The sequence below is a fragment of the Penicillium samsonianum genome (genome assembly GCF_028829775.1).
Source record: "Penicillium samsonianum strain IBT 33392 chromosome Unknown utg000002l_segment0_segment0, whole genome shotgun sequence".
Lineage (NCBI taxonomy): Eukaryota > Fungi > Ascomycota > Eurotiomycetes > Eurotiales > Aspergillaceae > Penicillium > Penicillium samsonianum.
Genome location: NW_026643260.1, coordinates 2,618,760 through 2,630,762, shown reverse-complemented (window position 1 = coordinate 2,630,762; position 12,003 = coordinate 2,618,760). Strand labels below are relative to the sequence as shown.

The window sequence follows — 12,003 nt, the reverse complement described above, 5'->3', positions numbered from 1 at the left end:
CCCCTCCCCGGCCTTTTGTTTTTTTGTTTTTGTTTTATTTTTTTTACTTCTTCCATCATTCTTTACTCTATATATCTTCTTGGCCTTTTCTTTCATTTCGGAGATTTATGCGCAATTGTAAATACACGTCGCACCAACTTCAAAATCCCCCAGGGCCTCCAGCGCTCAAGGGCGCCCAATGCGCTGTCTTAATCACCACGCCTCACCAGAAACAACCATAGGATTCTACCAATCCCCTCAGACTTGACTCACTTGGCTCACGATCTGGCCATCCGATCCCAAGCCTGCAAACATAGGGCATCCAAGCCTGCGTCGGGCAGTATACAAGAAACACCAGTATAAAGCGCACCCACTCCACAATCGCAAACAAGCTCCATCACCCATCGCAATCCATCACAATCCAATACACCTCCAGAACCTTCCATCCACATCCCACACACAATACAATGGCAGTCCGCAAGCGCCACGAAGCGCGCCGCCGCTACCACTGGCCCGAGCTCCAACTCAACATCTGGATTATGATCGTGCTCTCGTGCTCAGCAACATGTCTGGGGATATTCTCGTGGTTCATGACTATACAATCGCAAATGCATCTCGGGACACCATGGTAAGTGACATAATTATATCTTATATCTATACTACATATGTGGTTAGGTGCATTCTCAGAATCTACACCCCACATTCTTCCCACCAGTCCGACTTATTATACAATACACAATATACTAACGATAACCAGGCTCTTCCCTTACATGGTTGTGTGCAGCGCACTCGGCGTGCTCTTCATATTCCTAATTATGGTGCTTGCATCACGGCACTTCCTCTTACCGGGGATTATCATCATCGGCAGCTTTATTCTCCTTGTGCTGTCGCTGACGGGTCTGATTGAGACGTCTCTGCAGCTGTATGGGGTTGTCGGGAACGTGAATGATAATTGCCAGATCTATGTGGTGAATAATAAGGCTTGGGGGAATAATATTAATACCTTGGCTTGGTTGACGCAGAGTACTATTTGTGAGTTTTGTGCCCATGTCCAGTTTGTATATTGGGTGACTTACTGACTTCTATAGGCAATTGCTGGAAAACTGCCTTTGCGCTCGAGCTTGTTAATACGATTTTCTATCTTTGGATGATGATTATGTCGTGGCAGGTTAATCGGGATGTTTATGATTGATTTCTTTTGATTTTTGATTTTTGATTTTGTGATACCACTTTTTGCATTTATGGTGTTGAATGGAAGCGATATAGCATTGTTTTTGGGGGGTTGGGGGGGGATGTACTGTTATACTTGATCTAAAAGGATATAAACGAGTTCAATCTACATGTATGTAGACACATACATCATCTTAGCTGGTGCAGAAGAATCCCAAGTAGTTCATGGATAGTATATTGAACTGAATTGTACATACAAATAGCGATTCTCACAGATACACACACAAATTCTTGAGAACTACAGAAAAGAAAGAAAACACATAAAGTCAAATAGACCTAATAAACGCCGTCGCTATGCCAAGAGCGCATTGCAACCGCACACACAAAGAGAATCTGAAACGAGAAAGCACAAAATCAAGTGCTCTATCCGTTCTCGGCTGCACCATCTGCCTCGGCCTGAGAGTCATACCCTCCGCCCTCAAATGCAGCAAGCATTTCCCGTTCCAGCTCGTCGTCATCGTCATCTGGGTCAGGATAGTCGGCCGTTGGACCGCTACTTGTTCCTGCTGTTTCAGAGTCAGACACTCCTTCCACAACTAGTGTTTTTGGACGGTCTGGGGAAACCTGGTCACTGCCAGAGGCAGGAGCCGATGTGATTTCTCGGAGCTTGGTGTTGCGCTCGTAAGAGCGTTTGATGCGTTGAGAGAGCCGGGAACCTTGTTTGTCATGGTCGTCTCCGTCGTCGTCTCCAGACTCTTCTTCGTCGGTGCCGCTTTCGGTTTCTTCATTGCGTTTACGCTTCTTGCCTCCTGTGGATGGTTCGTCTAATAAGGACTCGTTGTCGCTTTCACTTTCGTCGTCGCTGCCCAGGAAGTCCTTCAGTTCATCGTGCACAGCCGCTTGCTCGTCGGCATCATACCCGATCGGTGATGTCTCATCCAGACCGGATGACTTGAAGATGTCTTCAGCGTCGTCTTCTTGTGTCCATTGAGACCCTGTCATATCCTCGTCTGTGGATGAGAGCATGGAGGTCTCATGTTCAAGTTCACTTGGGGACAGGGGGTTGCCTCGGTCGTCTGGGTGAAGCGGGAGGAGATAGGGTTCTTCGTCCACGTGTCTCCACTGAACCAGCGCGTCGACAAGCCATTGTGTCGTCACGATCTTGATGTTGGGATAGCGAGTGGCTTCTCTCACCTTGGCGGTGCGGTTGCGGCCAGCCACGAGATGAGTTGTGCGGGCATTTACCCTTGACGAGATCGTCACACCAAAGCTCTTCGCCCACAGGGAGATGTCTGCATTTTGAAAGTCTATGCCCAGAGGAAGGACGCCTGAAAATACCAACACTACCCTTCCAAGGATCCGTCGTTTGATCCGCGGCATGATATCCTTGACATCAGGGACCAATTTGAGATCAACGTCTTTGTCTCTCGAGTGAACCTTCTCGCCCCTTAGAGCTGCCACCCGACCCCCAAGAGCGAGAGTCCGTCTTTTATCATATTCATCATAGAATTGAAGATGTACTTGTTCGAGTCGGTTTTGCAGCTGGAAGAGTTCTTGATCGTGATCCTCGAGTAGGTGATGTCGATGTTTCGCATGTTCGTGGGTTTCTTCGACACTAGACGATGCATCATTGGTTTCGGCGATATTATCCTCTGCATCCAATTCCTTTTGCTTCTGCAACAAAGGTCGATCCTCCACCTGATGCAATATTGTCTCTTCTTGTGCATCAGTCTGTTCCTGGAGGAGCCTTGGGCTGTCTCCACCTCCCATGGTTACCAGCTGTTCTAATGCTGAGACCTCAGTCCCCTCCTGCATTTTACCATTGACATGGTGTTCTTTGGTCTTCTCTGGCGCCTTTGCTTCGATCTGAGGCTTGTTCGCTCCAATATCTTCTTTCTTTGGGAGGAAACTTGAATTGATGTCACCAATTCCGACGAAGAAGTCATAAGGCGAGACCTTAATAAGATTGGGACTCCATCGCCAGATATCACCACGATCATCAATGATTACCACCATCTTTGTGTCCACTGGGAACAGCCGTTGCAGGTCCTTGACCGTCAAACTTCCGCTCTCATCACGACTAAGAATTCGGTCTCCGAAGAGTTTGCGGGTGGGATCAATGATATCAACAATATGCTGGGCATAAGCACGAGTACCCATGGTGTAGATGTGCAACTCATAAATCTCAGCCACGTTCTGCAAGAATTCCTCCAGTCCTGGCCGCAGCTTGATGTAGTACCAGCATCCACGCATCCCAGGTCCATCGTCAATCAATTGAAATTGTCGCACATCCCGCACAGCTTCGTGGTTTGGATTTTCCTTGTCTTCTCTCCATTCCCCCACTGTCGGATCAACAGTGGCATGGATAATAGTTTGATCAAGATCCACCACCAGGGTCAAACGCCTCGATGCAAGTAGCCGGCGCTTCGCATCTTCTTCAACTCGGGTTGCTTCCCGTTCGCTGACCGTAAGTGTAACGTTGTCATGAGCCATGGAGATTGGAGCGCGCATGGAATCTGCGATTTCGGTGTTGTACGTAGATCTGTTCGCAAGACAGACAGTTAGAAAGGCATATTACCCGTTGAGAGCCTGGAGGCTTATACATACTCAGTCATGTCCTTCCCGCACTCGGCGCAAAGTCCTCCAAACTGGATCTCGTGCGCGCAAGGCTCATCGATTTCGACAACATTGACCCTAGCAAGAAATTAGACAACATTCGACAGTAAAAACACAAGGATCGATATTCTCACGGTTCATCAATAACGTCTCCCTTTTGGATTTGCCATTTAACGATCTCTCCATCAACAGTCGATTCAAATCTAGTCGGGTATCTACGCTTCACCTCGACGGTGTTACCCAGTCCATCACCCTCGGTGACGGTAGTCTGATAGACATACCAAAATAGAGCCTCATCCCTCTCAACCGTGTCGCCAGGCTGTTTGAGCAGCGACGTCACGGTGATCGGGTAATGTAGGCTGGTGGGCAGACGGAGAAGCATCGTTGCTCTTCGTTCGCCCCCAGGCGGTGTAATGTACTACTGCTCAGTTTCTGTCCAGGCGTTCTCCCAAAATATATTCTGTGCCCTTGGTTTGTTGACGGTGCGCGTCGAGGACGTGTGGGTCGAATGGAATGGTCGCGTGCGATTCCGGCTACGAAGCCATCACCGACACGGAACGCGTGTAGAGCTGGATGATATCGGGTTTCGTTGGTAGTATTTCAGCCTATGACTCAGTGGTCCAAGCTAGATCGGTGGAATAAGTAGATGTGAATGGTGGTTTAGGCAGCGCAATGAGAATCGCCACTCCAAGGCGCGGATGGGAAAATAAAACCGTGCGCCTAGCACAACCTGGCGCGGAGGTCAGAGGCAAGTCACACACCAGGCGAAGGAGGTCACTTGAATTTGAGAAGGCGGAGAAGATTGAAAGAGGAATGCGGGCTGCGATCAAAGAAAAGGGAAGCTCATTGAAGTTGTGCGGGGACTCGCTCGATCCAGGTTGAGAGCTACTTCCGCTTATGTCATACCGGTACTTAAAAACCGGTATCTCCTCTTACCGACTGACGTGCGATCTACTTCAGTTCAAGTATCTTACTTTTCTGAATGGTCTGATATAATGGCTTGATCAAGTAGCCCTCAATGTATTTTTATTTCTAGTCTGGGTGCTAATAGTGATCTCCCACTTGCTTTCTCTGACTGTATGTATTAGAAACTTGACTATAGATTAATGGTTACCTGCACCTTAACCAGCATAAACTCCAGCCAATTGCCACTCAATTTCTTACGTTTGGGAATTTGCCGAGGGATCCAGCTCGACATACTAAGGCCACTATGAGGGAAGAATTATCCAATAACAAGGTCAAATGTAATAAGTAGATCTTAACCAATAGAGATATCAATTCGCAGTGCCAATGAAAGACAGGCCTCACGATGGGGCTGTGCCAGCAAAAACAAAAACCCTGATCAACATGCTACTCAGCAATAGGCGAATGAAGTGCGGCTATGAAACCATACGTTCAACCCAGAAGCCACATGTATATACGAAGCAATCTCTTGGTGTCACCTGGTTCTTTGATATTCACAGCTCACCGGACCATCGAGCATTAGGGCATTTACTTGGCCTTGGCCAGACCGACAGCGTTGTTACCGACATCATAGACACTGTACCAGCGGCGCAGGAAGGCATCACCCAAAATAGCGAGGGGACCCACGGGCTCGGGGAAGTCCATGCCCATGAAGCTGCTGATGCAGGAGCCCTGGACCTCCAGGATGTAGTCGAAGGGCCCAATAGTGAACTTGTGGCCGCCCAGGGTGAAGGTGAGGTCGGGCAGCGAGTCCCGCTTGTCACACTCGACACTGTACTGACCAGTGAAGCCCTTGGTGGCACCGATCTCCTTGTTCCTGTGGAATGAGTTAGCGAAGAGGTTACAAAGACAAGTGAAAAATCAACTTACAGAAGCTCAGCCATGGTGGAGGGCAGGGCAATGAGGGAGGTACCAGTGTCCAGAATGACACCGGTGTTCTCAAGTTCCGCAACGTTATTACCGAGGGCAATAGAGTTGAGCTCGACCTCCCAGTACGCCTTGCGGCGGAGAGGGATCTTGATCAGCTCGCCAGTGTAGTGGCTCTTGTCGATACCACCAAAGGTAGCCTCAGAGTTGTCGCCATCCTTGCTGGCATCGCCAAGGTAGAAAGCAAACACGGGCTCATCAACGAGCTTCTGGTTGATCATGTGGTAGAAGGGAGGGATCATCTTGTTCACGGAAATGGTATCATAGCCAAGGCCAAGAATACCATCAAAGCGACCGAAGGCAAAAGCCAGACCAGGCTCATTGGTAGCTTCCGCAAAGTCCTGTCCCTCGACCTTGAGGTCACCAATCTGGAGGGTGTCCCTAGACACGAAGCCGCTCAGGCTGCCAGATCCATAGCGAATCTCAAACTCGGAGCCATTCTTCTGGTAGGTGCTCGAAGAAGACGAGTCATACTTGGAGTGAAGGAAGCAGGCGATAGAGCTGCACTGCGAAGAAGGGACCCACAGGTTGGAGCTACCGGTGTCAAGGACAACCTTGAAGGTCTGGGGAGGAGTACCGATGCTGATCTCGGAGAAGTCTGGAAAGGTCAGCGTCATCGTTCAGAACCTAAATTTCCGGGGTGGAATCGTACACTGAGCATTCAGGAAGTTGTCAACCAGCACGTTATGGCCACTAGCGGGGTTTAGGGAAGTGTCGTGGAACAGGTCCTCGTGCTTGTCGGGACGAATGCCCATGTACTTCTGGCCCAGGTTGTGCATATGAGCATCGATGTTGTGTGTGCTCTATCAATCGATTAGATTCCGGAGTGTTCTTAGGGCAATACTGATGATCATACCAGTTGCTCGGACAGAGGGACCTTGTTGAGCTTGAGCTTGTGAACCTCGGCGGCAGCACTGCCCAACAGCGCCGAAGCTGTTAGGAGAGTGAATGACTTCATCATTTAAGATGAAAAAGAAAGTTGTAGATGTTGGATGCAAAGAAGAGAACGACTTGTGAGAAGGAAGGAGAGAGGAGATAAGGGTAGATGGGGGAAGAGTGGAGGCTGGAGAGACGATGACGGAAGCGGGAGGGTCACACTAACCCCCTTTGGGCGATGGGCTCATGACATGGGCTCTCAGCCTACCGGTCCCGGGAGATTCCAGATCCTGACGTATACAAAAGAACCCTCTCTTGTTTCTCGGACCATTTACTCATTGGGTTACTATGGCTCCTCCATACATAATCCGCATAAATCGGATCTGAGCAGGGGGAGCGCTTTGGGCTGGTGCCTGGGCGTGGTTAGCGCCATTGACGGAATGGTCAGACTGGTCAGAATACCCCTCTCGTACCTGGCAGCTGCAGGATAGTTGATGTGGCAAAAGGTTACGCTCATTATGTTCTTGTTCTACAGGAAGGTATCATGCCCTGCTGCGGAACGCCATAAGGTTTTGGATTTGTACGGAGTATCGTTGTAGACCTTTAAGCATGTGTGTAGTCCATCTAGCCCGGAGACCGAAACTGTCCAGAAAATACTCCGCCTGGTACCTATCAAGGGAGCGCGTGCCCTTCTAATTCTCCAAGGCTGCCTTACTGCGAAATTCAATGAGTAAATACCACGCTACATATACCGTAGGTCCTCCAGGGTGAATTACACAATGCGGTTTAGCGTGCCTATTTAGGCTTAGCGTTCTACTGCCCTTGGGCTTCCCCATTTTCTTTTCCTCTAACCGGGTCGTCGAACTGCGGCCACCGCCTTGACACCGCAAAGGCGGTGGCCGCAGTTCGACGACCCGGTTACCGAATAGAATTTAGAAGTTTTGAGCAACCTCATTGCAAGAATGATGGATCCTTCAATTACCATAGTAAAGTAGCCAGGAGATGACCTCACTATGATCGATCCGCGCTGGACTAATCCTTCTTGAGACGCGGACATCGAGCTCATAGTTAGTTACCTGTGGATGACAGGTAATTTTGATTTTCAACCTGCATTACCCCTATAGACTCGGACAGACCTGTTCTTGCATACCGAACCCTTCAACTTCGTTCACCAGCGCAAGAATATTTTCCAAGATGCAGACCCAAAGCAGTGTTAAGACGCCAGAAGAGATCTCCCTTGAACAATCCGGAGACATCCGAGCTCTTCAAAGATACAGATACATGAAATGGTTCCAAGATTTTCCTAGTGACGGTTTCGCTGTTATATATAAACTACTTTGGGTGGAAAACGCACTTCTAGAGAATGTGCAACGCGAGGAAGCCCTCCGGCTAAGGATGAAGAAGATTACCAACGAACAAACAGAGCATCCCCAGGACATCATAGGATTCACTTCCTATAGCCGTACAGATGACATTAAAGGCTTACAAGAAAAAGTCTCCGAGCTCAATCGAAGGTATTGGACTTTAGAACGGCACTGGTGGACTATCAGGGCTTTATTTCCCGACGGGACGCTATCTAGAGGGTTCGAGCTATGGCGCTCTCATCCAAAACGGTATATGCACCGTACTCTTCGCGACGGATGCGCTAGAAGCGGAGGATGCTGCGCAAGAAGCTGTGGGTGCTGCTCTAATCGTTACAATACACCCGAACGAATGTTTACTGCTGGGCATTGCACTCTAGGGTGTTTCTGTTGTGAGAAAGCTAGAGGTCGTCGACTTAGCTGGAAGCAATGGAAAGAAATCCAGCGTCCCTCCTTAACCACTATCGATCTATCTCAGCCGCACTCAAACCCGTTTTTCGTATTGAGTTTTGTGGGGGTTGTCTTTGGAAACTATGACAACCCGTTTGATCTAATTGAAGACCCGCCGCCTAGCTATGTGCCTTGCTCTATGACATCTTAAGCGTGGAGCATGCCGGATGAGAAAGGGAAAGAATGAATAGTGAAGATGAAAGCCTTGTGGGGGGGAGGGTGGTGATGAGAGATCCATATCTCTATTGCTATAATAGTGATGTTATTTCGACGGTCCTGGGCCTTAAGAGGTAATGATGGACAGATGAAGTACGTGACTAGGATCAGAATTTGCTACAAAGTAATATATTATTATTATTCATTATGTCAACCTAAGTAAGCCAATATTCCACATAGCTTTTCCTCAAATTATTAAGTTCCTATCTTATTTTGCTTCGCTGCGCTCAGCAAACAATACAATGAACATAGGCAAAATTCTCCTCACTACGCAGAGACATAGCTATCAGGGTTCAAACCCTAATTAGGAGGGTGTCTTGGTGGCTGACTACCTGAATTGATCATGAGATCTTCGACGAGCTTGAAGGCTTCCCGCACTTAACGACCAATATGATAAACAACGAGCTCTCATGGCTAGTCAATCGTGATTCTCTATAGTATTGCCCTTCCTCTTAGGCGGGCCATGTCGCATTCTTGCCTTAGAGTTACATTCTTCAACATCACGAGTACTTGATACTCCCTATCTTGTGCTTCCACAAAACAATTCAGTCTAAATTCAAAACCAATAAGCTAACACGCTATCGTAGGAAACATATTAGGGATTGGCTAAGATTGAGGTTATATGCACCTTAAACAGGTGGAGGTGTCACGCACCCCTTTTTCTGGGGTCCTTCTGGGCATTTAGTAAACATACATATACATATAGTATTCCACCAACATAGATGTCTCCAGATATTATCTGATCTCCAGATATCTGTAATCTTCGAGTGTACGTACGCAGAGGTCGGGATACATGACGATGTTGAGCTCTGTCAGGTTACTCTAGCAGACGCCCGTGTCTCGGTATTCGCCATCTCTGTGCTCGATCTTCATGTGCAGGTATCAGCTACAGTCCAAACTAGCAATGGTGAGAAGGACTCGCCTTATGGATATGTACTTAGTGGGTTTCCTTTACTATATTGGTTTTCCCCGCGTTACTACCATCTGCAATTATGGCAAGTGGCCTGACTAGTGGTGCATGTGTTAGGGGAGTGGTCTGGGTCTCTAACCTTGGATTTGGTTCTGGATGTGTATGGCCCTTATTTTCCATGTTATGTGGTTTGGTAATTTGTTCCATTGATTCAAGCGGTACAGTGGGAAGCTTTAAATTTTATTGATTGCTTGTTATAAAATCTCGTTGCTGGGATATATATACCGTCCCTTTTTTTGCCAAGTCATCCGCATCCAAAACCGATACTATATAATATATCACCGAGCCCACATCAGTGATTCAGTAGAAAAACGACCGGAAACATGTCAAACTGTATACAAAAGATCGTCGATTTAGCACGCATGTTCAAGCAAGTGGCCAACGGGTAGGGTCCTGCCAGCTAACCTACAATCTACATCTACAAACTAAAAGGTTGAACGGATACCGTAGGATCAAGAAACCATCCAAACATTGTGACACATGGCGCCTGCATATTATTGATAATACAACTGGTGAGGGAGACCAAGCTTTTGTCACCCATACCCACGTTCCCGAGAGACTCAAGCATTTACCGGTAGAAGTCAGGACTGCAATAAACCAGTTAGTGACATATAAAACCCCAAAAATCAAACAAGAAACGTACCGGTCATCATCCTGTCCAGTCTTGACCTGGACGGCATAAGCATCTTCAAGGTCCGATTGGATAATATTGTAACGGTTCTTGCGGACAGCCCGCAGACCGGCCTCTTGCATGATGGCAGCAATAACAGCACCAGACAAGGGGTCGTTGCGCACAATCAGGGCGTCGAGGTCGACCTCGGGGGACAGTGACATCCGTGCCGCGATAGTTGTGAAGATCAATCGGCGCTCACGTCGGTCACGCAGGTTCGGGAACTCGATCTTTCGGTCCAGACGACCAGGACGCAGCAAAGCTGGGTCCAGGGTGTCGGCTCGGTTGGTGGCCATGATGACCTTGACGTTGCTGGTTTGTTCGAAACCGTCCATTTGGTTCAGCAACTCCAGCAGGATACGCTGAACTTCACGATCGGCACCAGTTTGGGCATCGAAACGCTTCGTGGCAATCGCATCGATTTCGTCAATGAAGATAATGGCTGGGGAGTTCTCACGAGCCATCCGGAACACGTCACGGACCATACGAGGTCCCTCTCCTAGATACTTCTGTACAAACTCTGATCCGTTGACACGAATGAAGCTGGCGGTTGTGCTGTTGGCCACGGCTTTCACCAGCATGGTCTTTCCGGTTCCGGGAGGGCCATAGAGCAAGACACCACGAGGAGGGTCAATACCTGCAAATTGTTAGCGGTGCCATTAGCCGCAATGAATCTCCATCACTACCCACCGATTTGCTTGTAGAGTTCGAAATGCGTCAAAGGCAGCTCGACGGCCTCCCGAATCTCCTGTTTCTGCATATCCAAGCCACCGACATCTGCGTAGGTCACATCGGGCTTCTCGTTCTCACCCAGCATCGCGATAGAGGAGTCAGCCTCGGGAGGAAGAATGTCGACAAGGGCATTGGAGTGGCGGTGAAGGGCGACCGAGGATGAAGGCTTCAGCTTCTCGCGGTCGAGAGTGGAGAGGATACGGACGACGTAATTAGAACCGGTCGAGCTTTGCACAATGCCGGTGCTAGAGATCTGAGTTAGCAAAATGACCATCTCGCCTAGGCGTCCAGACACGGAAAGGCATACTTTTGATCGATTGCCTCCATAAACTGTCCGATGACCAATGGCACACTCTGTATGCGCTTGATCTCTTCTTGTGCCCGAACTAGCTCCCGCTTCAAGCTCCTACATCGAACGATGGTAGTTAGCCACTGATGCAAATCTCCAATGTCAGAATCCAGTGTGCATACCTCTGCTCATCCTTGATGTATTCCTCCTGCAGTTGGATATACCTGCGTTCGACGTCAGTACAGATCACTCCATCCAACAAACATGGTCAGACATACTCGAGATGTCTCTGTAGTCTCTTGAGGGTAGCATATTCATCGTTTCCATCAACCCCTGTGCCATCGAGGGAATCCAAGTTGGCGAGGGCGTCAAGCGCACCTGGCTTGGTAAGAGGCGTGACGTTGTTCGCCGGGTTCTCCACGGCAACGTCTCCCATGGTGGATACTTTGGGTAGCGAGCAAGATGAGAAAGGATAGTATATGTATCAGCTGGGAATGGAAGGAAAATGTGATGTGCTTTGAAGATGGTTGGTAAATGACGCGCTGTGTGAAGGGCTCGGAGTTCAGCCATCTGGAGCTTTCGATACTATGGCCCGGGAAGCTTATCCATCACGTGATGTCAACCGGTCTTTGCCAACAGTTCAGTTGTACTCCGTAGGTTCAGTTCCAATGTGTTTAGGGCCATGAAAGATTATATTATTAAGTCCCACAGATGATTATTTTCCACACTGCAGTGTATATGTGGTTTACCTCATCGTTCCAAGGTTAAAAGTTTGTGGCAATTA

At 48.5% G+C, this 12,003-nt stretch overlaps 5 protein-coding genes across 5 annotated transcripts; 2 read left to right on the top strand and 3 right to left on the bottom strand.

The window, feature by feature from the left end:
- Positions 1–446: 446 nt before the first annotated feature.
- N7471_002849 (uncharacterized protein) lies at positions 447–1,171 on the top strand (the record flags this gene model as incomplete). Its single annotated transcript, XM_057275569.1, has 3 exons — positions 447–607; positions 737–1,011; positions 1,068–1,171. 3 exons carry the CDS (start codon positions 447–449, stop codon positions 1,169–1,171), a joined length of 540 nt encoding a protein of 179 aa, XP_057140207.1.
- Positions 1,172–1,572: 401 nt separating this feature from the next.
- Positions 1,573–4,147, bottom strand: fcpA (protein-serine/threonine phosphatase; the record flags this gene model as incomplete). Its single annotated transcript, XM_057275568.1, has 3 exons — positions 1,573–3,691; positions 3,757–3,843; positions 3,900–4,147. The coding sequence occupies 3 exons, from the start codon at positions 4,145–4,147 to the stop codon at positions 1,573–1,575; spliced, it is 2,454 nt and encodes an 817-aa protein (XP_057140206.1).
- An 840-nt stretch (positions 4,148–4,987) lies between these two features.
- On the bottom strand, positions 4,988–6,751 carry N7471_002847 (uncharacterized protein). The gene is made up of 4 exons (XM_057275567.1): positions 6,512–6,751; positions 6,308–6,458; positions 5,599–6,253; positions 4,988–5,545 (listed from the first exon to the last, which is right to left on the bottom strand). Exons 1-4 carry the CDS (start codon positions 6,614–6,616, stop codon positions 5,257–5,259), a joined length of 1,200 nt encoding a protein of 399 aa, XP_057140205.1. The 5' UTR covers positions 6,617–6,751; the 3' UTR covers positions 4,988–5,256.
- A 974-nt stretch (positions 6,752–7,725) lies between these two features.
- On the top strand, positions 7,726–8,272 carry N7471_002846 (uncharacterized protein; the record flags this gene model as incomplete). Its single annotated transcript, XM_057275566.1, has 2 exons — positions 7,726–8,025; positions 8,060–8,272. 2 exons carry the CDS (start codon positions 7,726–7,728, stop codon positions 8,270–8,272), a joined length of 513 nt encoding a protein of 170 aa, XP_057140204.1.
- Positions 8,273–10,096: 1,824 nt separating this feature from the next.
- On the bottom strand, positions 10,097–11,655 carry rpt3 (proteasome regulatory particle base subunit RPT3; the record flags this gene model as incomplete). The annotated part of the gene is made up of 6 exons (XM_057275565.1): positions 10,097–10,115; positions 10,172–10,835; positions 10,889–11,175; positions 11,238–11,336; positions 11,402–11,443; positions 11,498–11,655. 6 exons carry the CDS (start codon positions 11,653–11,655, stop codon positions 10,097–10,099), a joined length of 1,269 nt encoding a protein of 422 aa, XP_057140203.1.
- Between the last annotated feature and the right edge of the window lie 348 nt (positions 11,656–12,003).